At 42.3% G+C, this 24745-nt stretch overlaps 1 protein-coding gene across 2 annotated transcripts in view; it reads left to right on the top strand.

Moving 5' to 3' along the window:
- The window catches only part of Stox1 (storkhead box 1), a 58567-nt gene that overhangs the window by 23290 nt on the left and 10532 nt on the right, over nt 1–24745 (top strand). For both annotated transcript variants that reach the window (XM_040272894.2, XM_005325966.5), the window contains exon 2: nt 23684–23836. In XM_040272894.2, coding sequence (XP_040128828.2) covers nt 23684–23836 — 153 coding nt within the window. The remainder of the gene's footprint in view (nt 1–23683; nt 23837–24745) is intronic.

Genomic DNA, 24745 nt, shown 5'->3' with positions numbered 1-24745 from the left:
TTTCTTTTTTAATGATTTTAGTAAAACTGATTTAAAAACAAATATTACATATGTGGATAGGTCCCAAGACCCAAGCCTGATCCAAATGATCGAGCTTTGGGAAATAGAGTATCTAAGACACTAACTTTTCAATTTCCTTAAACTATAAGGAAGCCTCTGATGGGTTTTATGTTGTGAAAGTTTCTGTGAAGTTCATACTGTGGGACACACTTATTTTGAAGATGACACTTTGTCAGTAACTGAGAATCTCATGAAATCTTTTATTTATTTTCATGACATCTTCATTGTACTCAGACTTTGTGTGTAGTTTTGTTGGGCCATTCGGATTGTAGGGACATTGTGGAGAGCTGTGGCTAAAAGGAGAATATCACTCTGAACACAGCCTCAGTTACACAGGGTGGCAGGAGAGAGAATGAAGGGAAAGTAGTGAAACAGGCCTCCATAGAAAGTCATACACAGCTCCGTACTTGAAAAATGCATGAGACATTCTAGAAACATTCCATAAAGCTTAATGCTCCATGAGTAAACTTAGTCATGGGTGTCTTACTTCATAATTGTAGGCTGATTGTGGTGATAAAAAGTCATTTTTAGCTGAGTGTGGTGGTGCACACCTATAATCCTAGACACTTGGGGAGTTAAGGCAGGAGGATTCCAAGTTCAAGGTCAGCCGCTGCAATTTAGCAAGACCCTGTCTCAAAATAAAAAGGACTGGGGATATAGATGAGTGGTAAAGCACCCCTGGGTTTAATCCCCAGGACTGGGGAGGTGGGGGAGCCATTTTAAATAGGTTGTTTTTAGTATTCATTTATTTCTCTGGAATGAGCAGATTAGTCTTTCATCACTGAAGAGAAATCAGCTGTTTTACTGGAATTCCCCTGTATGTGATTAATTTTTCTTTTTTTATTTTCAAAATTTTCTTTCATTGCTTTTACTCAGATGTGTGTAGCATTAGCAGATGTAGAGGGATGGTGGGTTTTAGACCAGCCTGGGCCACTTAATGAGACCCCATCTCTGTCTTCCTATCTTCTTTTCCTTCCTTCTACTCTTTAAACATGTTATGGCTCCTTAGCAGTCTTCAAACCTGACCTCTCATCCCTCACAGGCAGTTTCTGTTGCTTGCTGTTTTTTTCTGCATATGGGCCACATGTTCCTGGTTCTTTGCATGTCTTGTGATATTTTTCTTGAAAACTGAACATTTTAGGTAATTGTTTTGTAGGTACTGTGGATACTGATTCCTCTTCCCTTTTTTTTTTTGCTTGCTTTTGTGACTTGGCCAGGATGTTCTAGTGACATCCACTTCCCCTACACGTGAAGCCTTGGGTGAGGCTCTCTCAGAGGGCACAGCCTTGGATGTACTGCTATCACCCTGGGATGACACAGTAAACATTTAGCAGGGCTCTCTTTACCTCTTTCCCATACCTCTGTTAAGATGGCTACTTCATTTGGTAATACACCACATACGTTAGGTTGGCTAATTATCAGCTGATTGCTCTGTTGTGGCAAAATTGCTGAATCTGATTCCAATTAAGATTTTTTTTGGGGGGAGTGGGTACTGGAGATTGATTGCTGATGTGCTTAATCACTAAGCCACTTGCCCAGCCCTTTTTGAGACAGGGTCTCGATAAGTTGTTTAGGGCCTTGCTAAATGCTGAGGTTGACTTTGAATTGGCAATCCTCCTGCCTCAGCCAACCAAGTTGCTGGGATTGTAGGCATGTAACTGACCATGGTTGGTCATTATTATTAGCATGATTAACTTACCAGTTTATGTCGTATGGTTGTGCCAGACAGGTGATGGTTACTTGTACAAACAAGGTGAGGAGTCATTCCACACTACATTCAAAATGGAGTAGCTTATGGCAAAGTACTGCTTTACAAAATGAAAAGTTAACGCAGGTTTAGGCACAGCCTGAAAACTGCTGTGCTCTATCTTTATGGAGTAACTCAGAGCAAAGCACAGCCTGCTCTCCATATCTATCTGAAGTGTCTTATGTCAAGCTGAGCTAGAGCTGGGGTCCCTGTGTGGCAGAAAGTAGGTCTTAGCTCAGTTATCAGAAACTTGCAATTCTTGGCAAATTTTAGTAGATTTGCTTCAATGTTATATGCCCTTAGAACAATTCCAGAGACTTTGTTTTGTTTTTTCCCTGAGATAGGCATTTGGTATGTTGCCTGGGCTAGTCTCAAACTCTTAGGCTCAAATGCTCCTCCCACCTTGACCTCCCTGGTAGCTGGGACTACAGGTGCACACTACTGCATCAAGCTTGCAGAGACTTTAAAATCTTTTTTTTTTAATTTTAATTTTTGAAGTACTGGGGATTGAACCCAGGGCCTCACACATGGTAGACAAGCACTGTACCACTGAGCTACACCCTCAGTCCTAAGTCATGGTTTTATTTATTTTTTTACTTATGGTTTTGTTTTTTTTTTTAAGAGAGAGAGAATTTTTTAATGTTTATTTTTTAGTTCTCGGCGGACACAACATCTTTGTATGTGGTGCTGAGGATCAAACCCCGGCCACACGCATGCCAGGCAAGCGCGCTACTGCTTGAGCCACATCCCCAGCCCCAGTCATGGTTTTATATCATTTTTGCCAGCTTCATTTTGCTGAGGAGTGGAATTCATGGAGTTTTTCACATTGACATCCTGAGGGGTTTCCAGATTCATTATTATATAACTGTATTACCTGAGGTGACACCATGAAAAGCAATGGAAAAAGCTCTCATACAAGTGGCTAAATGAGAGGCAGTCAGGGGAAAAGGGACAGGGTGGACGAGCTCTAGGACCATAATGCCTAACTTGTTATCTTCGAAAACCTTTCCCTATCCTTCCCCATACTACTGAACAATGTATGAAATGTGCCTTTTTCTCCACCCTCCTATTAAAAAAAAATTTTTTTTTTAGTTAATGGACCTTTATTTTATTTCTATGTGGTGCTAAGAATGGAACCCAGTGCCTCACACATACTAGGCAAGTGCTCTACCACTGAGACACAACCCCAGCCCCCATCCCTCCTATTATTAATATAGAGAGCAGGTGCAGGATGACACCATGCCGTCTCCAAGGATCTTCTACAAAAAGAAATTCCTAAAAAAAAAAAAAAATCACCATACTCATGATCAGTGGAAAAATAGCAGACCCTAGTGCGCATGCCAACTGCTTCCCATCTCTGTTTGGGGGATCCACCATCAGGAGTATTCCCCTTTTCCCCCATCTGAACCCCTTCCCCCTTTTTCTTTTCCCAATTAAAGTCTTGTCTGTGCATTCAGTACTTTCTGACCCAATTTCATTTCTATCGTCAAAAGTTCCTGTCCCCATTACCAGGTGCTCCATAGGCATGGGACTGTCAAGCATCAATTTTTGATTTTCGCTTTGTATGCACAGGACAAAGGCAGTGTCTCTCCCTCCTCTCCCCAAAGGAGGGGGAAAAACCTTTGTTGCTTGGAGACAGGATGGAAAGGATCTGGAGCCTCTCTACCCTTTTGGAATGTAAATACATCTCTCCAGAGGTCAGATAAGCCCTTGTGGCTCCTGCTTTAGGACTAGAAATGTCTTGGGCTTCATGGTCCTTTAAAATATATACCCATCCCCTGGAGCTGGGCAAATCTGTCTGGAGTTTCCCATCTATAGAGTTGTAGCTTAATATTCCAAGGCTTACCCGGGATCCTAAGTTTTCAGCACAATTTATTCAGAAAGCTCTAATTGTACAGAAACACAAAACTCTTTTGTCTAGAACCCAGGATTTCATCTCTTGTGTTTCTCCATAGTTGGCTACTGGTAAATTTTCCATAATATGTTACTCCACTAGTCTGCAAGTACTAGGACCAAATCCACTTGATTTGTTTTAAATAGCACTTACCCAGGTGTTGCCTGCAGAACTCCAAAGGCAGGATGAGGTCAACCCCACTGCATTGATTTTATTTAGCTTCTCTGTCCAAGACTTCTGGTTTTAGTCTATCAAACAAACCTCACCATAAAATCCTACCTTACAAAGCCTCGTAGCTTCCTCAGGTTACTGGATTAATCTGACGGAAGGCAAATACCCACAATTATTGCTGGATATATGAATAACAATGCATGGACTTTGTGATGGCCTGCAAGGAAGAAACCTACAGCAAATTTGTCTTTCATGTAGCTGCTACCAGATCCAGGTCCCCTCTTTGCTTCTTGAAAGCCAATACTAGGGACATGAGGAGTTGGTGGGGAGATAGAAGAAGCTGTCATCCTCAAAGCTCCATCTTGGGGAACTCAGGTCCACCAAAGGACATTTATAGGAAGGGAAAGGAGGTACAGAGGGCAGGAAAGCTACCTGCTAAACAGTGTCTTGGTCATTTAGGGTGTGTGTCTCCTCTCCCACCCCCAAACATCATAATGGACCTTGATCTCCTGGGTCTAGTTACAAACTTTAGTTTTCTGCAAGTTAAACATAAAACAATATATATGCTTTATGTTAGTTAATGCACAGAATTAAAGAATAAGGAGGGGTGTTACACATTCTGATGTTATCTGAAGGTCACCAGATATTCTGGTGCTGTAAATCTAAAGAAAGATTATTTAGCTGGACTTGGTGGCGCATGCCTGTAATCTGTGACTTGGGAAGCTGAGGCAGGAGAATCACAAGTTTGAGGCCAGCCTCAGCAATTTAGCAAGATCTGTCTCAAAATAAAAAGGGCTGGAGAAGTAGCTCAATGGTAGAGCACTCCTGGATTCTATCCCCAGTATCATAAAAAAAAAAAAAAAAAGTCACTCAGCAGTTCACATCTTAAATCATTTAAGTACAACTTCTCTTTAAAATATGTAATCCTGGGCAAAGGGAGGGAAGTACCTTGCAAAGGACACCTTGTAAGCAATAGCCACTGTTATGTAACTGGTCAGGGAGTCGAAGCCCACCCAAATGTCTTTCAGGCTGAACAGAGTCACAAATGACTTCAACCAAAGTGAGAAATGGATGTGTCCCACCTTTCTCATGGTGGATGACTTGTTGTAGACAGGCACACCGTTCTCAGAGCACATCTCAAGGTTGCTTGATCTATCTGGGTTTTCCTAAAAATGTTTCTGATTACTGTCCAAGTATAAACCATGTTAAAGTCTTTTGTACAAATAACCCCAGAGGGCACACATGGCAAGCCCTGGGAAAGAAAAAGTTTACAGTTGTTCGGGTCCCCAAGGGATACACCAGGCAGCTCAAGTGCACAGGATGCTTAATGGGGCCTCACACTCTAAGTATTGGTAAGTTTTGGGGACCCCCGACTTCAGCCCTAGTAATGTGGGTTAATTCAATGCTTCAGTCCCTGAAGGGGGACCACCTGGCTTGCTCATAACACCAACTCACCTGTCCCCCACTTGTGGATGACATCTGAAGGTGTTCTGTGTGGAAAATGCAGAAATAGGAAACCTCAGCTCCTCTCTGCAGTCAGAGCTGTTGGGTGGAAGCAGCAGGTTTGAATTCAAAGTGTTCACTGCTCTTAGGAACTGAGAGGCAGCTGGGAGAGTGCCGGCCAGTGTTTTCCTTCTGGGACAGGGCTCCAGAAGCAGATTCTGAAAAGCAGACCAGCAATCCCCCAGCCTATCCTCCACAGTCTAAAGTTTGCCTCCCTGGGGACTTGCTCTAGGTTTTTCTTCCATTGTTACAAAATCAGTGTATCTCATTACTCTAACTTCACAATTTTCCAGTCATCTTCTCAGCCAGATCTTTTGTCTAGAAGGGATGGGTATGAGACTATGAGTCTTCACCAAATATTTTCACCACATTTTTATTATTATTTTACTTTTATTTGCACTTCTTTTATGTGGAATTTATTCTTGTGCTATAAGAATTTGTTTCTTAAGTTTCTTCTGGGATATCTTTTCCTCCTCTGCAACCTCCTCTTCTGGTTTAGGAATAATTTGTTTCTTTTCCATGAAGATCATCTCATTGTGGTACCAGAGCTCACATATGGGTGAAATCCGGCTATGAGCTCTGTTAGTACGTCTTGCTTTGTTCATCTGGATTTGTTCAATGACCAGAGAATCAATATCTAAACCTTTTTAGTTGGTGCAGCAAAGCTTCAGCACCCTCTTTGGACCACTGACCCTGTGTCCGGCCCCACTGTTTGACCTGGGCTCACAACACCTTGCTCACAACACCAGCTCACCTGTCCCCACACCTCTCAACTCCACTGTTATAAAGCTGGAACAGCACACCTTGCTTATCTAAAGTGACAGTTTTCAGATTGTTGGTGGCAGCTTGGTGGCTTTTCAGATATGCATACCCTTGATGTCCTGGGCAGTTCCACAGGTGAACCCAAATATTTTAACTTCTTGGTTTGCATGATTTTGTGGGGTTTGCTGGGCCAAGTGAATAGTGAACCGTTTTTTTTTTTTTGTTTTGTTTTGTTTTGTTTTTTTTTTCAGATCACCTCAGGCAGGAAAAGTCACTTTCACACAAGTTAAACAGAATTACTTAAGTCTGAATCTCCCAAGATCCTTTCTAGGCAAGCTGGTTTGGGATTACTGTACGCGGGGAGAGAGAGAGAGAGATAGACTATGTCCAGGAGAATTGTCAAGGCAGAATTCTGAGTTTAAAAAACTTGGCAGAGGAACTCTGTTGTCCTCTTCCACCCCCTGTCCTCCTCATCCTGATCATGACCCAGTATCAGGCCTAGAGAGAGGATCGGCCACGTCTGACCATGGCCGCATTGAATAATCAAATACCTTCCTGAGGTGTGTGTACCAGGCCCCGGAGTCACCTGCGGCTGACTGTTGCATGACAGACTGCAAAAAGCCGATTGCAGTGAGATTTCAAGAGGAGGCCCAAAGTCCCATCTGACTCAGGAGCCAGCAGAGGAGAGTTCAGCTTCTTGTGATTTGACCTTCCCCGCCTTTCAGCTTCCACTAGAAACCCCACCAGGTTCAATCAGCAGAGGCCTCATCAGAAAGCGACCCTTTGTTGTGTGAGGTCCAGACAGACCCCCAGCATTCATGATTTGCTTCCGTGGCCCTACAAAGGGATGGTTTTTGTTTTTTTTAAACAGCCTCAAGAGTCTGGGTCCTCCTGCTTACTGAGCTGAGTGGCCACACCTGTTTTCAGCTTTGTAGAGCTGAAAACAACAGGCACCCAGGCCCCAGAGCCCAGGTAATTGGAGGAAACCCTTGGCCCTCAAAAGCCAGTGGCTTTTCCTTGCTTCTCCAGTAGAAGGGGGTAGCTGCCCCCTTCTTATCCAAGCCAAGAGGCTGCCTGGCTAGTGAGGCCTTTTGGAAGCAAGATTTTTTAAAGCTCCTTTCACCTGTCAGTCATATAATCTGAGTTGACTGCCCCCCTCAAAGGGGCATCTGATTTGAGCTTATTGGCAAGCCTAAAGTCTGCTTTTCAAAAGGCGTGACTCTACGTCACAAACTCCCAAAAGTGTATCTCCATCTGGAAAGTGCCCCCCCTTCATGCTTTTTTGGCACACCACCTTTCCTTAGACAAAAATTTCAAAATCCAGCACTGACACCTGGTCTGTCTCCCACTCCTAGAGTCCAGTGAGACTCCAGGCCTTCATCTAGTTTCTTAGGAAGTCAGCAGTTTTCTCTGTACCGCCAGAACCCCAGGGTTAATGGGCATTCATCTCACCCAAGAGTGGCAAAAAGAAGTCTTTATAGACTGTGAGTCTCTTTCCAGGATTGATGATCCTTACAAGGACGTAATATCCAAACCAATTTTAAAAACTCCTCTTTTTCCTCACTCCAAAGTTTGCACAAACTCCTCTGAGATAAATTCAGTGTTTTCAGGGATTCAATCACAGCTGCAGGGAGACGCGGTTTCCTCCTTGCCAGGGAATGCAAAAGTGACACGTCATGCATGCTACAGGAGCCCCTTTTCCCTTTTCTGGTGCTCATGAAAGTTTGCCTCAACATTCCTTGGCATCTCCATCGATTCTGTGTTCTGCGTCCCCTCTCTGCACAGGCATATGGGTACTGGTTTTCAACAGAGCTGTCAATATCTCTACTCCACGCACTTGTTTCACCTGTGTAAGGAGACTAGTATTCCTGTTGATACAGGAAGATCAGCCAGAGTCCAAAGGGAACTAAGGATCAGAAGCTTCTCCAATGCAGGAGGCCACACGCCCCACCCTGGAGAACTAAGACAGCTTGGCTTTGCAATCTCAAACCTGCTCTGGCTATAGCCACTAATCTACCCTTCCTCCTCTCATGTGTAGGAAAGAGCAACATAAACTTCTCTTTTCCTACCTAAAGCCCATCTTTAAAAATTTCTGGGGGGCCCTTCCTCTCCCATGCAAAGTAGAGAGCCAAATCCAGAGGCACCATTTGGGCTGCATTTTCTAATTCTATTTCCTAATACCTGGCTGACAAATTTCCCATGGATCCTGGTTCCCGTGGATATTGCTCAAGTCTTGCTCACCAGTCCCAGAGCTCTTACCTGTCTGGTAGACCACTTGACAGAGAGGATCCTGTTCTCTTCGCCACTGTAACTGTTGGGTGTTAATATTTACCCGTATTAATTTTATTCTGAACACATGGCCTGAGGTGTTATGGTTCAGAGACAGATTAGTTATGAGTTACACAATGAGATAAAGTAATGTTATGTAAATATAACTGTGTAGGCACCTTTGCTCCAGTGTTTACCCTAGGGTGATGTGAAGGAACGTGTCAAGAGACCCAAGGTGAGGATGGAGAAAAGCGGATTTTTAAATCATTATATACAGGAGAAAGAGGCAACTGCTTCCTCTCCTAAAAGGAGGGAGGGAAAACTTTTGCTGCTTGGAGATAGGGAAAGGGTTCTGGCTACTCCCTCTAACCTTTTGGAATATAAGTACATCTCTCCAGGAGCCAGGTCAGCACTGGGGGCTTATTTCCCCCTTGAAATGTAATCTCATCTTCTGAATTGGGTAAATCCCTCCAGAGTCTCTCACTAGATAGTTACAACTCAGCTGATGATCCCAAGTTTTCACCATCGTGTTTTCAGAAAGCTCCAGCTCTTCAAGAACAAAGATTCTGCCTCTTGCTGACAGTTGCTCCATTGGGCCATGTTGGAAGCAGGCTGGGAGCAGGAGTTGAGACCCAGCAGTCTGTGCTGCGCAGGCTCCCTGGGGCTGACTTTGCTCCCTCCACTGGAGTTGCAGCGCCTGCTCACTGGGCTGCCAGGCTGGAGCCTGGGATAGGGAAGGAAGGAGTGGCAGTGGGCCAAGTGCTGGGTTGGTGAAGTGAGTTGGAGTTAAAAAGCTTCAGCTTGTGGAGAGTCGGAATATTTATCTGTGGTGCCCTTGGGAGAGAGGTCAGTTTATAAATAAATGGAGAGTGTTGACCTTAAGATACCTGAAAAAGAGGAAGAGAGGACTAGAGAAACAATAAGCTAGGAAGCAAGTATATTTTAAAAGATGCTGGAGCTTCTTCCCTGGGCTGCAACCCAAGGTGTTTTTTTTTTTTTTTTGAGTGGGGTGGTGGCTTTGAGCCGTGTCCGTATGAGACCAAGGAAGAGGTCAGATAGCCTTTGCAGGGTATTCTAGTAGGGTCTTCCTGGCCACACTCTGGGGATATCTTCTGGATGACCTGGGTCGAATATGCAGTGGTGGATGGCTTACTGTGAAGTGGGTGGTCAGCTCCTAGAAGCAGCAATCAAGTGACCCTCTCCTATAGAGATCATAGTCGGTGGCCTAGAGCCCCTTTCAAGACTTCTCAGGGGTTGTGAACTTTATATCTGCTTTTTAAGGGATTGGCCTTGGGAATAAGGCTGAAGTCCTGCTGAGGTACAGTCACAATTGCCCAGATGAAATATGAAGACTTTTACTTCTGGGCTGAAGAGAAAGGAATCTGCAGTTTAAAAAAAAATTGAACCCTTTGTATCCCTAAAGTTTCTACCAGCCTAGAAATGCTTCTCAGTGAAACTGCATTTATGTGAATTATTTCTCCAGAGTGGCTTTTATCTTTTAAACGTTAATATCTCAGAGGCCAGAGAAGTCTGATCAACTCAAAAGAGGCTGGAACAGGGCAGATGGTCTGGGGACTTGGAAGGGAACACTGATGCAGAAACTCAATGATGCTTTTCAGATTGGGCCAGGAGGGAAGGTGACCAGCCTGGCAGAACAGCCCTGCTGAGGCGGCCTGGGGAAGTATCTGTGGGCATGGAGAGGCCTTCTGCATCCTGGGGCAAATCCTGCTCATTGCTCTGGTTTTCCCAATACCCTCCTCCATCAATAGGAGGGAAGCCGGCGGCTGTGATTTCTGTGATGCTTTTGGTGGAGTCTGTGAACATGTGTATAGTCTGGGGTAGGAGATTGTATGTTTATCTCATGATGCAATGTGGAGCCCTCTGCCAGCTCCTGTGACCACAGAGCCTGGTTCTCATTGGAGCAGGAGGCCTCTGCAGGGCTTGATCCACTTCTAGGCAGACCCAGCCATGGAAACCTGGGGCCAGGGTGAGTCCAGGCTCTTTCAGGATCAACAAATGGCAGGGCATTACCCATTCCTGAAGGATAAATGAGGTTGTCCATATTTGCTTCTAAGTCCTGAGTTAATTATTAATACATGGACACTGGGGCTGGGATGTGGCTCAAGCGGTAGCGCGCTCGCCTAGCATGCGTGCGGCCCGGGTTCGATCCTCAGCAGCACCACATACCAACAAAGATGTTGTGTCCGCCGAGAATTAAGAAAAAATAAATAAATGTTAAAATTCTCTCTCTCTCTCTGTCCCCCTCTCTCACTCTCTCCTTAAAAAAAAAAAAAAAAAAAAAAAAAAAAAAAAACATTTAAAAAAAAAAATACATGGACACTAATGGTCATATTGGCTTCGGGTCTCCATTTCACAGACTTCCTTTTGGGAGAGACTGAAAAGCATCTTGTGCTCAGGGCTGTAACTCTATCAATTTCCAGAGCAACCTGTTCTGTGATTTCCACACACAGTAAGAAACTCTTTCTCCTCTAGAAGAGTGCTTATTGCAAATTTTTTAGTACAGATTTCCCCACACAGTTAAAACCTAGCAATACTAGTCAAAGCTGAAGCTTCTGCCTCTCCCAGGCCTCCGCAGCCCAGCCTGATGTGATATGTGCAAAGCTACAGGAACCCAGTACATTTTCGGTAAATATCCATCCATGTGGCATTCTTGCTTCACAGTAGTGGAGGTGCCCAGGAGATCATCACCTGGAGGTCGGACCCAGAAACTTTTATTGAGCCCTTAGCAAGACAAACATGTTGCTCACAGCAGAAAAAAAAATGAGGCAATAAATGTCGAGTGTCTTTGGGCAGGGATTTTGGTTAGAGATATGTTATGTTGCAGATTCTAGAAAGTCCTCTAAAAATGACAAACAAGTGAGGGGTCAATTTGTCTCACATGGGAGAAACTTGAGGGCAGGTAGCCTGGTGTGAGCACAGCTCAGCAAGGCTGGCTGGCCGAACCCCAGGCTCACTTGTTCTGCTTTGACTTCTGTAGTGGGTGACATCACGCTTGTCCTCTCACAGTCACAAGATGGCTGCTTTCTCTTCAAGATCCAAGGAGAAAGAAAGAATCAAGGACGAAAGTAATAGATGAAGAAAGGGTCTTTTAAAATCCCATTGGCCATAGTTGTATGTCCCATGTCTTCTAGTTTTAAGTGAGGCTGGAAATTGAGTACTGGGCTTTCCTCTTTCCACACTGGAAGAAGAGGGAAAAAGTGACTGGGAGTGAGTGTGTGGAAGGGCCAACCTACACGGATTGTGTCACAGTGAAATATTAATGAATAGGATGGGCTGCGGAGGTGTATCCCTCTAAAAACAAGGTACAGCTAACAGTAGGCTTTACCCAACATAAACTGTTACCTCCTGGATGAGGGGAGGGTCATGGTCAGAATTGATGTCTGGTCAAATAGGCTAGGATAGCTGGGGAAAGTAAAGCCATGATTGGCTGAGAAATCCACCCGTGTACCTAACTAGTGCCCTACAAGAAAAGCTTGGGAGTACTAATAATGACATGGAACAAGGGATGATGAGGTGTAATATCCCTAATTGGGGAAGAAAATTAAAGTTGCTAAATATTGATGGAAGAATGAACCTGTGTCAGATCTTATCCCAGGTATTTTCAGATGTTTTCCCACAAAAATTTAAGCAAATATTATTATTCATATTGAACAGCCGAGGTCAGTAATTAATACTCAAAGAGGGCACACAGTCGGTGGAAGTGGAGGATTTGAGCCCAGGTCTGCTTAATCAATTTCAGGGCTTCCCTTATTATCCAAAGCTGCCATAGGTGCTGCAAGACCCCACAGGGAAAATCTGGCTCTTCTTCCTCATGATGGTCCTGCCCAGGCTCCCCCAAATGTCTGAGAATAGCATTCAGGTCACCAGTGCCTCTAATCTCTGCTCTTCACTAGAATTGAAGCCCCTTGAGGGCAAGGACTTAGTCTTATTCACTGTGGTTCCCCTGATAACTGGCATATAGTAGGTACTCAATAAATATTTGCTGGATAGGAATGATAGAGGGACGGTGTTGTTATAACAGTGTACTATGAGTACCCAGCTTGAAACCTTGGTACCATCACATGAAATGTTTCTTAAGTAGGACACAAGAGGAAGACACCATTTCCAGCTGCTGGGGTCAGAGAACATTCCATGGTAGTCAGCATTTGAGTCAGGTCTTAAGTGAGAGAGAGGCTTTTGAAACACTGAGTCATGGGGAAGACTGCTGTAGGTGGAGAAAATGTGGACAAGGACATAGAGATGAGAAAGTGTGAACTATTCAGGGAGAGGCTAGTGTGAATGGAGAGAAATTGTCGCTGAAGGGCAATAATAGGCATTAGTTAGGAAGATGGAGTTTGTTGTCAAATGTGATCAGGAACAGGGTTAAATAAACTAGATTGTTCATTATAAAAGTTCTCGGAGCCTTTAACCAGGTCATTGTGACTCCAAGCAGGATTTATCAAAACATTTGGGACCTTTGTTTCTTGAAGAACTTTACAGAATGAATGTTCCTCAGAATGCGTTTTGGGAAATGCTGATCTAGCTCAGCCTCAATGTACAGGTGAGGGAACTGAGACAGAGAGGTGGCTTACCCCTCCCCTACAGGGCCTATTTGTAATGTGAGGACTATGGGAATAGAAAAAAAGTGTTGTTTTTTAGAAAACCTTTATTAGTCTATTATTCACACAACAATGTTGGTCTGAATTTTCTTCCCCCATTTTGTACAGTGCTATTTTAATTCATCGCAGTGACTGTCAGTAATAAAAGCTGCTGGTCTTCCCTGCCTGTTTGGCCTCCAGAATCTTGTGAAGAAGATTCACTTCAAAGCTGTCCCCAGTTTGCCTGAAAGGCAAAGAAACAATATGCCCAGCCTTTTTAGGGAAACAGGGCAGTTTACAACTTTTGTCTTTCTCCTTTAATTCCTTGTCCCTATCCTTTATGCCTGTGGTGGGTCCACCAAAGACGTCCCCATTCTAATCTCTGGAACCTGTGAATATGTTACCTTATGTGGGCAAAAGGGACTTTGCAAAGGGAATGAGGTTACAGATTTTAAGTTAGGAAGATTATTCTGGGTTAATGGGGTGGACCCAATCTAATCACATGAGTCCTTACAAATAGAGAAATGTCTCTGTCTAGAAGCAGAATAGACATCATGAGGGCAATCAGAGAAAACTGAGGTGTGAGAAGGAGCCACTGCTCCTTGAAGATGAAGGGGTCAACATGACAAGACATGTAGATGGCTTTGAGTTGCTGAGAGGGCCTCACATCTGGCAGCCATTGAGGAAATAGGGACCTTTAATCCTCAGTCCTACAACCATAAGGAACTGTATTCTGTCAGAAACCTTCTTCCCCAGAGCCTCTAGGTAAAAACCACAGGCTAACCAAATCCACCGGTCAAGCTGCCAGACTTCTGACCTATAGATTGTGAGATAATATATTTGTGTGGTTTTAAACCACCAAGTTCATGGTAATTGCTTGTCAGTCATAGGAAACTATTACAACTGGGTGACATCATTAACATATCCAGAGTGGAGGCCTTGAAGGAAAAGAGGTTAGGAAAGGGCACCTCAAGACCTAACTGGCTTTTTTTTTTTTTTTTTTTTGGTACTGGGGATTGAACCCAGGGTTATTTAGCCACTGAGCCACATCCCCAGCCCTATTTTTTAAACATCTGTTTTTTAGTTGTATGTGGAACAATACCTTTATTTATCTTTAAAAACGTGGTGCTGAGGGTTGAACCCAGCGCCTCATGCATGCTAAGTAAGCACTTTACCTCTGAGCCACAACCCCAGCACCCCCAAGCCCTATTTTGTATATATTATTAGAGTTGCTAAGTGCACCAAGTTGCTAAATGCTTTGCTAAATTCTGAGGCTGGCTTTGAACTCATGATCCTCCTGCCTCAGCTTCCCAAGCTGCTGGGATTACAGCAGTGAGTCACTGTGCCTGGCATGTTTTTAAAGAGTCAGCTGGTTTGAGCATTCACCTCCTTTCTTCCTAGCTGAGACCTCCCTTTATCACAATGAAGGTGGTAGTCCCAAAGAGCACCCCCAAATAGGACTACCTGTCTTCTCTGTGCTTCAAGGTGCTGACAACCAGACTATGGAGTCTGTCATAGTTCGTCCAGAGCCTCTGTGACTCAACTGATATTTGATATTAGTGGACAGATCACTTGAAAAGGAGGCTGCTAATTTAGGAATCCAGACAGGCTGAGGTGTGGTTAAAAAAGATCACTGAGGACTGGCTGTGAAACAGCTCAGCCTCCCTAATGGAAGTCATTACCTTTCAACAGAGGGCATTTCCCAGAGGGAAGCCATTTGTCTGAGTGCAAAATAAACATCACCTTGCTTATGAAAGACTTTCAGCTTCCATGTCAGATAACCTGACTACCCTTAGATCTACAGCCAGCTTCTGAGTCTTGGCACTCTTGTTTCTACATGTGGAGGAAAGTGTTTGCATTCTTCTATCAAACTGAAAGGGAGACATGGGGGGTGGGGTTGGCTTTGCTCGCCTGAAACCTTTCTCTTTTTAATTTCCTTTTTGATTGGTTTTCTGAACCTATTTGAAGTTATGATACAATAGATCTAATTATTTAAAGTCATTGAGATTATTGCATAGCCCCTTATCTCTGATGAGGAGTGTGTTGTTACAAAATGTTTTTGGTTTCACAAGTCCAGGATTGATTTTGATGTTAAAAAAAAAAAATTGTGGAAATTCTGTATTGGATAAAAGAGCAGTTTAAAATCAGGGAAACTTCTTGGATTACCTTGAACAAAACATCCTTTTTTAAAATTAAACTTGAGTGTATCTGCAGGCTGTTTTATTTGCACTCTATTGTCATCTCTAATGTGTGTAGAAGATACCTTTCCCACAGTGGGATTCAATACTGGCGCCCAAAAAGATGGTTTCAGATTTCATGTGTCCGGGTAATTAGCCCAGTTAGAGAGCTCAGTTAAACCATTTGAAGGTCAATAATGCATGAATTTCTGGCAGACTGCCTAGCACATAGTCCATAAACACGTTTGTATGGTGATTAAATGTTTTCATAGTAAAGATTATATCTTATTTATTTTTTTAATATTTATTTTTTAGGAGTAGTTGAACACAATGCTACAACCCCAGCCTCAAGATTGTATTTTTTTTAATTTTTTTTTTTTTTTAGTTTTAGGTGGACACAATATCTTTATTTTGTATTTATATGGTGCTGAGGATCGAACCCAGTGCCTTATGCATACTAGGCGAGCACTCTACCACTGAGCCACAATCCCAGCCCCAAGACTGTATTTTAAATATGAGATAATATCAGGATTAGTTTTATCTAAAGTCTAATGTTATGATAAATTCATGTTTTAGTATGACACATAAAAGTTCAGATTTGAGTGTTTTCCAAATTTCCAAAGAAATCTTTCCATTATTTTGCATATTTGGTAACAAATGCCCCAAATTAAAATGTCAGAATTTAAATTCTAAGAGCAGACACTCTTGGAATTTGTTAAAGTGACTTAAGGACATAAGATAAATGTAAATGTAAGCATGATAGTTATTTTTTCCCCATAAAGGTACAGTTCTGATGTAAATCTTTCATTTTCTCCCTGAAATTTTACTAATCATTCAGATAGAAAAATATATTGTCATAAAGATGCATTTACATGCTCAATTGTCATAAAGATGCATTTACTTCAAGAGTTTCATCAGTGAACAAAACAGACACAGCATGATTGGGTCAGGCAGATCATACCTTGATTTTGGTTCTGTCTTTTCTTACTCAGTGACCTCAGGTCACAAGCTTTCTTTTTGTCTGGCCGATTCCTCTAAAATGATAAGGATACCAAACCTCATCTTAAACTACTCATAGTCACCTTCAAGACAGCGAGTGAACATGCTAAATTGCTGCCCTGTGTCAGAGCTTCACTTAGGGTGCTGGGGACTTTCTATTGGCTTGTGCTTCCCACACCCACCAACTCTGGAGAAAGTGATCGCACTGCCAGATCAGTATGCTGGCACCAACTTTCACACTTGAGACAGTGCAAAGTTGAGGCTTGTTTTACTAAAACTTCCCACTGCAATCTGTAACTGGCAGATTTTAGGAGTCCACTGTCCCTGTTTGAAGATTTTTTCAGTACTACCATTCTTGGGGCAGGTCTGCTTGCACCACTCAGCTGTTCCAATGTGCCTGGTGAAAGGCAGTTGTCCTGTGACCAAGCTTATCATAGGTGTACCTCTTGTACGTTGAGGCCTGAGTATTTACACCTCATGGATTTGCCAGGAAACAGATCTTTGAACCACTTCTTTGGCCTGTGGCTTCTTTTGCTAGAAAACCATCAGCATAGGGTATTTTTCTAGAGGTCCTTCCATCTGAGGCTTTAGAAGGGGTCTTTGTGTCCTCACAAGAAAACTGCCTCTTTTTCCTTAGGACTTTGATGAGGGCTTGGATTGCATAGGATTACTGTTGAGCTATTATCATCAACTCCAGGAGCATGTCACACTTTCCCAGGGGTCTGCTCCCACTGGACAGGCACTTTCTAAGCCACTTTTCAGTAGAGGCATGGGAGTGAGGGGAACAGGGACTGATTGCCTGGGTTTATATGAGTCTGTATCCATCACTGAGCAGGCTGATTCTAGTTACCCTGGACTTTACAGGATGTTATCAGTTTTCACCAATGAAGAGCTTAATATTTTGGCGATGGGCATACATCTACATGCTACATACCAATTTGTCTTTCACTGCCCCCTCGCCAAAAGGTATGCTTTCAAAAACTTTTATTATTTTTTTATTTTTTATTTTGAGAGAGAGAATTTCAATATTTTAGCGGACACAACATCTTTGTATGTGGTGCTAAGGATCGAACCCGGGCCACACGCATGCCAGGCGAGAGCGCTACCACTTGAGCCACATCCCCAGCCCTCAAAAAATATATATATTTTTTATTAGTTGTTGATGGACCTTTATTTCATTTACTTATTTATATGTGGTGCTGAGAATGGAACCCAGTGCCTCACACATACTAGGCAAATGCTCTACCACTGAGCCACAACCCCAGCCCTCAAAAAATATTTTTAAACTCATCATTCTTTGCTTTCATTATAACTTAAGAGATTAAAAAAAAAAATTAGTACACCAACCAAATTCTTTCCGAGTAAAGAATCAGTAAATTAATAAGAATAAAATCTGTTGCAGAAAATACATCAGACACAATGACCTCATCTATATTGTTGTACTTTGTTGATATTTGCCTTCCAGCCTAACCACTTTTTCCATTTCTGAAGCACCCTAGAGAACAAAGCTTTATGTTAACAGAGAGAACATTGTTGTCAACTGTTTACTCTCAGCCCCACAGACTCTCTTTAGCCTTCTGATCCCTGGTGTAGCTCCAGGGTCAAAGGTCCACAACAGGCCTGGACTTAAGGGTACTCTTTAATTACTGCATAGTAGTTGAGGATAAAGCCAAAGGGCTGGCCGTGGAATTGTGAAATCTGGTTTATATCTATAAGTAAGATTTTTGTGCACAGAAAGTTAATTTTGCATTCCAAAAACCAAAGGAGGGCAACAGTCACTGAAACAGACCAGTGCTGTAGCTTGGAAATGATCCCCGCATCTGTCACAAAAGTTCTCTGTTAGGGTTCACTCTGCTTTCAGGCACAAAGAAAACTTGATTTATGCACCTGAAGGACGTATCTTAGCAACGGCTGTGAAGGAAATGTACTGAGAAACTTTCTCTAGGCTTTGTCTAAAGGGAGTGCCACAATGGAGGTTAAAGCAATTTAACATGTTCTCTACAGTGTGGTTTATATGTAGTTGTATTAATTTTAAAGAGAAAAAAAAAAGGCAATTAGTCTTCTTATTTGATAGTAGATTTGTTTATTCTTAAAATACACATCCCCATGCCATGGTAGGAATTATGAATAAATTCTCTAAAGAGTATCTTCGGATTTCCCAAGAAATGTTAGGATTCTTTTAAGAAGTTGTTTAGAATTCTTAAAAAATGTAAGATAAAATTCCACTTCCCATACATTTCTGTTTGTTAATTTAAAATATAGCTTTCTGGGGAAAAACATATTTTCTTCTGAAATAACTAGAAACTCACAGAAGGTGGGAAAGAAATGTATAGGAATGTCTTCTGCACCCCTCTTCCAGTCCCATAAAAAATCATGACTGTTGGTTTTCCTGTGAAATGAGAAATTAAACTTAAGGATCCAAGTAGAAAGTGGGTTGCTTCAGTTCTGGCTCCAGGGTGAAACTGGAGAACAGAGCACAGCTGGCTTCTGATTCACTTGCATGGAAATGGAGAGCCACAGCAAGTGGGGGCAGCAGGGGCATCGGACAGCACACCAACTGTCCAGCCACTCGTCTCTCTGCTTTCAGGGTCCTCCCTGCTCCCATCTCAAAATTCAAAGCAACTGGGTTTAGGAAGAGTGTGAGGCGAGACTCACAAGGGTATAGTGCAGTTAGGCAAAGTCTTTAGGTTTTGCCCCCTCTTCTTCCCCAGGATGCTGGCCCTTGTCTTTGAAGGCAGCAGACCTACCCGCCCCCCACCAACTCCCCATCCCGCTTTAAAATTAAGGGTCCCTACCCCCACCAAGGGTAATCAATTCAAGATCACATGCAAGGAAAAATATTTGGGAGGAGTTGGAAAGAGATACAAACATTTTAAGTCAAAGCACATAAAATTCTACCAAAAATGCATGAAAAATATTTGAAATTGTACTTTAATTTCATATTTTGTCTAGTTGAGGAGGGAGGTGAAAGGAGAAGAAAGTAAATGTCAATTGCAGAAAAGAAAGGGAAGGAATGAGTGGGGTTGGGGGAGAGTTATCACCCTTAGGTCAGGGACAGAGTTTCAAGGAGAATTTTGAGTTTTAGGTAAGTTAATGTCCATGGAAGAGTGAGTTTCAGGGTGTCATGTATTGAAATGTTAATTAATGGGTTAACCATTCATCTGACTTCTTGGACTGCTACAGACATAAGAGCTTCACCCAGCGGGCTACTACTGAGCCACTTGACACCACCCCTCCTCAGGAATCTCCAGGACCAACTTTGTTGAACAGTAGTTACTTTCACATTACTATCCGTCACACACACCCCTATCTCTTTCTCACTCCAAAGAGTGGCACTCAGATCTGCAGTAGGGACATCCCCTGGGAAGTTGTTAGAAATGCAGAGTTACAGGGGGCCGGGGATGTAGCTCAGTTGGTAGAGTGCTTGCCTAGCATGCACAAGGCCCCAGGTTCAATCTGAGCACCACCAAAAAAAAAAAAAAAAAAAAAAAATGCAGAATTACAGGTTCTGCCCCAACCGACCTTCTGAAACAGAATCTGCTGGTCTCTGTAGTTTTTTTCCTTATCCTTTTCCCTTCCAGATTGCCACCTATCTTGCAGAAACAAGGCTTAATCACTTGGAGAATCTTACTTCAAAGTCTTATTCCTTTGGTATTTTCTAGGATACCTCAAGGATAGGTTCCCCAGCTTTCTTTGCACCCTTTTTTCTCCTCATTCCTGTCTTTTTCTCCTCTCATGATTGTGCCATCTCTCTAACTTTAGAAAGATCAGATGACCTGGCTCTGCAAACACCGCCCCGACCCCCCACACACACCACTCCTTCCCCTCACACCTCCCGCCCTCATTCTGCTGTGCCTCAAAATATTCCTGGTCTCTATTCTTAAGTCTCAGATAAAGTACCATTCTTCCTTATTTCCAAGCTAGTTTGAAACACTTTCTCTTTTCCCTTCTCAGAGATCTTGCTGTCTTACTAGTCTTCTTTCTCTGGGAATTATTTCTGTCATTTCTACTAAGCCCTTCCTTTTTGCATCCAAAGGTGCAGAGAGATCACAACACACACAGTCATATTACTTGTTCCTATTCTTCTCTGATTTGTAATCTGTTTCACCCCTTTCACAATCAGGTTTCTCACACAAATGATCTGGAATACTGTTTCCAGGTTGAATGATTTTGCGTCCTGGCTTCAGGGACATTTGGCAATGTCTGGAGATATTTTTGGTTGCTTCAAATTTAGGAAATTCTATTGGCATCTGGTGGGCAGGTAGAGTCGAGGGATGCTATCTGATATCCTACGATGCCCATGACTGCCCTCTCCCCAACAAAGAATTACCTGGCTGGGATAAACAGAGATCCCAGTTTGCCTTTGATTTTTCTAGTTACAGCACTGAAAATCCTGTGACTCAGGAAAATTCTTGGTCCTGGGCATAACTGGGACTACTGGTTGCCAAATGTCAAAAGTGTCAAAGTTGAGAAACTCCAGAAGGAAGACCCATTAATTTTACTTTTTTTTTTTTTTACTAACGCCCTTCATATGATGTGACCTTTAATTTTTGTCTTTTCTATTGAAACTATTTTCTTTCCTCTTTCCTTTATTTATTTATTTATTTAAAAATTTTTTTTTTTATTGTTGGTCATTCAAAACATTACATCTAATTTGATATATTTCACAGTTTGATTCAAAAGGGTTATGAACTCCCATTTTTACCCCGTATACAAATTGCTGAATCACATCAGTTACATCAATTACATTTCCATTGATTTACATATTGCCATTCTAGTGTCTGATGAATTCTGCTCTCTATCCTATCCTCTACTATCCCCCCTCCCCTCCCCTCCCCTCTTCTCTCTCAACCCCCTCTACTGTAAAACACTTCTTCCACTTGTATTATTCTTTCCTTACCCCTCACTTCCTCTTGTATGTAATTTTGTATAACCCTGAGGATCACCATCCCTTTCCATGCAATTTCCCTTCTCTCTGCCTTTCCCTCCCCCCTCTCATCCCTATTAATGTTGATCTTCTTCTCCTGCTCTTCGTCCCTACTCTGTCCTTAGTTACTCCCCTTATATCAAAGAAGTCATTTGGCATTTGTTTTTTAAGGATTGGCTAGCTTCACTTAGCATAATCTGCTCTAATGCCATCCATTTCCCTCCGAATTCTATGATTTTGTCGTTTCTTAATGCAGAGTAATACTCCATTGTGTATAAATCCACATTTTTTTTATCCATTCATCTATTGTCCTTTATTTATTTATTTAGTTTTTGGCAGTGCTGGGGATCGAAACCACAGTGCTCTACCACCAGGCTACACCTTCAGCCCTTCAAAAAAAAACAATTTTTTTTTTTTTTTTGAGTCAGGGTCTTGCTAAGTTGCTGAAGCTGACCTCAAACTTTAAATCTTCCTGCCTTGGCATCCTGAGGCACTGGGATTATAGGTGTGTGCCACCATGTCCTGCTTTATTGAAACAATTTTCTTGAAAGTCAGAGATTATCTTCGAACCAATAGTCATTCTCCTTCAACCAAGCTTTTGACTTGACTCTGTGTATGTATGTGTGTGTGTGTGTGTGTGTGTGGTGGGAGGGGGTTGGCATACAAACCCTCAAACATCCTAGGCAAGCACTGAGCTATGCCCCTAGCCCACCCCTCTTTTTGTGAGATAGGGTCCCCTATGTTTCCCAGGCTGACTTGGAACCCCTGAGCTCAAGCAGGCCTCCGCTTCCCACTTTACTATTCATTTTGAAGCTCTTTTTCCCTCATTCTGAGTTCTCCCTTCTAACCTCGTTATTGTGTCTTTTCTCTTGTATATTTTTATTTGTACTCTCTTAAGTGCATATAGTCTCTTAGTGATGTGTTCCTTGTCTCTCTTCTTTATTAAAGAAGTCTGACATTGGTAACTGTCCAGTAGAATCTGGATACAGGGTTTCACTAAGTTGCTTAGAGCCTTGCTAAATTGCTGAGGCTGACCCAAACTTCCAATCCTCCTGCCTCAGCCTCCTGAGACACTGGGATCACAGGTATGCACCACGTGTTCAGGAGGATAGTCAGTCTTATGTGCCTTGGGCTTCCTTCTTCCATGGTTTTTCTCCATGTCTTCTTGATAATTGGAAAAATACTTTGGCCCTTTTCTGTTTCAGATCTTCCTGATTAGCTAGGAGTGGTGGTACAAGCCTGTAATTCCAGCAACTTGGGAAGTTGAGGCAAGAGGACCTCAAGTTTGAGGCCAGTTTTGGTAACTTTACAACTTAGGGAGAACCTATCTTAAAGAGAAAAATAAAAAGGGCTTGGATGTATCTCAGTAGTAAATCCTGGGTTCCTTCCCCAATATCAAAACCAAATCAAAAAACAAAAATATCTTCCTGATCACCTCCATTGAGAAGGTGTGGAATGGATACCAAATTAGGGCTGGGGCTGTAGCTCATTGGTAGAGCACTTGCCTTGCCTTACATGTATGAGGCACTGGGCTCAACCTTCAGCATCACATAAAAATAAGTTAATAAAGATATTGTGTCCATCTACAACTAAAAAAAAAAACAAAAAAAAGAAATTTACAAAAATATAAAAAGGAAGCCAGGCACTATGGCAAACGCCTATAACCTCAGTGGTTCGAGAGGCAGAGGCAGGAGGATCATGAGTTCAAAGCCAGCCTCAGCAATTTAAGAGCAATTTAGTGAGGCACTAAGCAACTCAAGACCCTGTCTCTAATAAAATACAAAATAGGGCTAGGGATTTGGCTCAGTGGTCAAGTGCCCCTGAGTTCAATCCCCAGTACTCCCACCCCAAAAAAAGAATGCCAAATTAGGAGTCAGAAGACCATTCTCTGTCACTTTACTTGCTTTTAGACTTTTAAATTATTTATTTATTTATTTATTATTTTTTGGTACTAGGGATTGAACTCAGTGGTGCTTTACCATTGAGCCTCATCCCCGGCCTTTTTTATTTTTTATTTTGAGACAAAGTCTCCCTGCATTGCTTAAGATCTCCCTAAATTACTGAGGCTGGCCTTGAACTTGAGATATTCCTGCCTCAGCCTCCAGACTCTGGGATTACAAATGGGCACCACTGTGCCCAGTAAATTTTTTGTTTTGTTTTATGGTGCTAGGGATGGAACTTAGGGCCTTGCACATGCTAGGCAAATGCTCTACCACTGAGTCACACTCCAGCATGTGAAATATGCTTTGAAAGATGTGAACTTCTATATAAGCATGTCTGACCTCCTGAATTTTAGTAGATATTTTGCCTTCCTGTGGCAGCTTACTGTTTCTTGCTCATAAGTTAGTGACAGATACTACAAACTTCTGAAAAGTAGAGACCAAGATGTAAATCTTTTTCTTTCATAGGACTATGATTGTACATGTCATGTCAACAGATTCTGAGTAAAGATTGATGAAAGAAAGAATAACAATTCCATAACTCTCTTTGTAACTATTCTTAGTTCACTAAGTCCAAACACTTTTTACTGTGTCATACTTATCACCTACCCTCCCCTCTTTTTGATCTCCAATTTAGGTGATGTCTTTCCAGTGCAAATGAATCCAATAGTTCAGTCTCAGTTTGTACCATTGGCTGAAGTTCTTTGCTGTGCTATATCTGATATGAATGCAGTGCAGATCTTAGTAACACAGGAATCACTTTTGGAGCATTTGATGAAACATCATCCAGGTAAGGTGATGAACTTTTCTGAATTTGCATCTGTTAAGTTTCTATTTATAACTAATCATAAACACATAAGTAATCCTTTTTTTCTTCTTCTATAGAATCTTTTTTTAAAAATATTTATTTCTTAAGTGTAGATGGACACAACACAATGCCTTTATTTTTATGTAGTGCTGAGGATCGAACCCGGGTCCTGCCCGTGCTAGAGGAGCGCTCTATCGCTGAGCCACAGTCCCAGCCGGGTCTATGGAATCTTATATGAAAACTCGGCTAGAAAAAGTCCTGCATCAATAAATTTGATAAGGGAATTTCTTTTACTTTCTAGAGGCATTTTTTTTAAAGTAAATGTTTATGACAGTAAATAAATCAAACTCTAGAAAGGAGTCAACAAAAAAAGTGCATCTCCCCCACCTTTCATTTTTTCCATTCCCATTCTCAGATGACAACTGCTTTGTTTATAGTTATTACATATGATTTTATAAATTGCACTTAAATAAATATAATATAAATGGGAACATTCTATACATTCTCCTTATACCTTTAATTTTTTTCCATTACAAAAATTGGAGTCATGAAGCTGGGGCCTGGTAGCACCCATCTGTAATCCCAGTGCCTTGGGATTACAGATGAGGCAGGAGGATCTTGAGTTCAAAACCAGCCTCAGCTCTTTAGCAAGGTGCTAAGCAACTCAGACCCTGTCTCTAAATAAAATATAAACCAGGGTTGGGGATGTGGCTCAGTGGTTGAGTGCCCTTAAGTTCAATCCTCGGTACCAAAGGGGAAAAAAAAAAAAGTTAAAAGACATGAGGCTATGATTTTTAAAAATTCCCATGTTTGCTCATCAAGAATGCCTTCCAGGGGGGCTGGGGATGTGGCTCAAGCTGTAGCGCGCTCGCCTGGTATGCGTGCGGCCCG

The sequence above is a fragment of the Ictidomys tridecemlineatus genome, chromosome 1 (genome assembly GCF_052094955.1).
Source record: "Ictidomys tridecemlineatus isolate mIctTri1 chromosome 1, mIctTri1.hap1, whole genome shotgun sequence".
Taxonomy (NCBI): domain Eukaryota; kingdom Metazoa; phylum Chordata; class Mammalia; order Rodentia; family Sciuridae; genus Ictidomys; species Ictidomys tridecemlineatus.
Note: the sequence above shows the minus strand (reverse complement) of the source record. Positions and strands in the feature narration are given on the sequence as shown.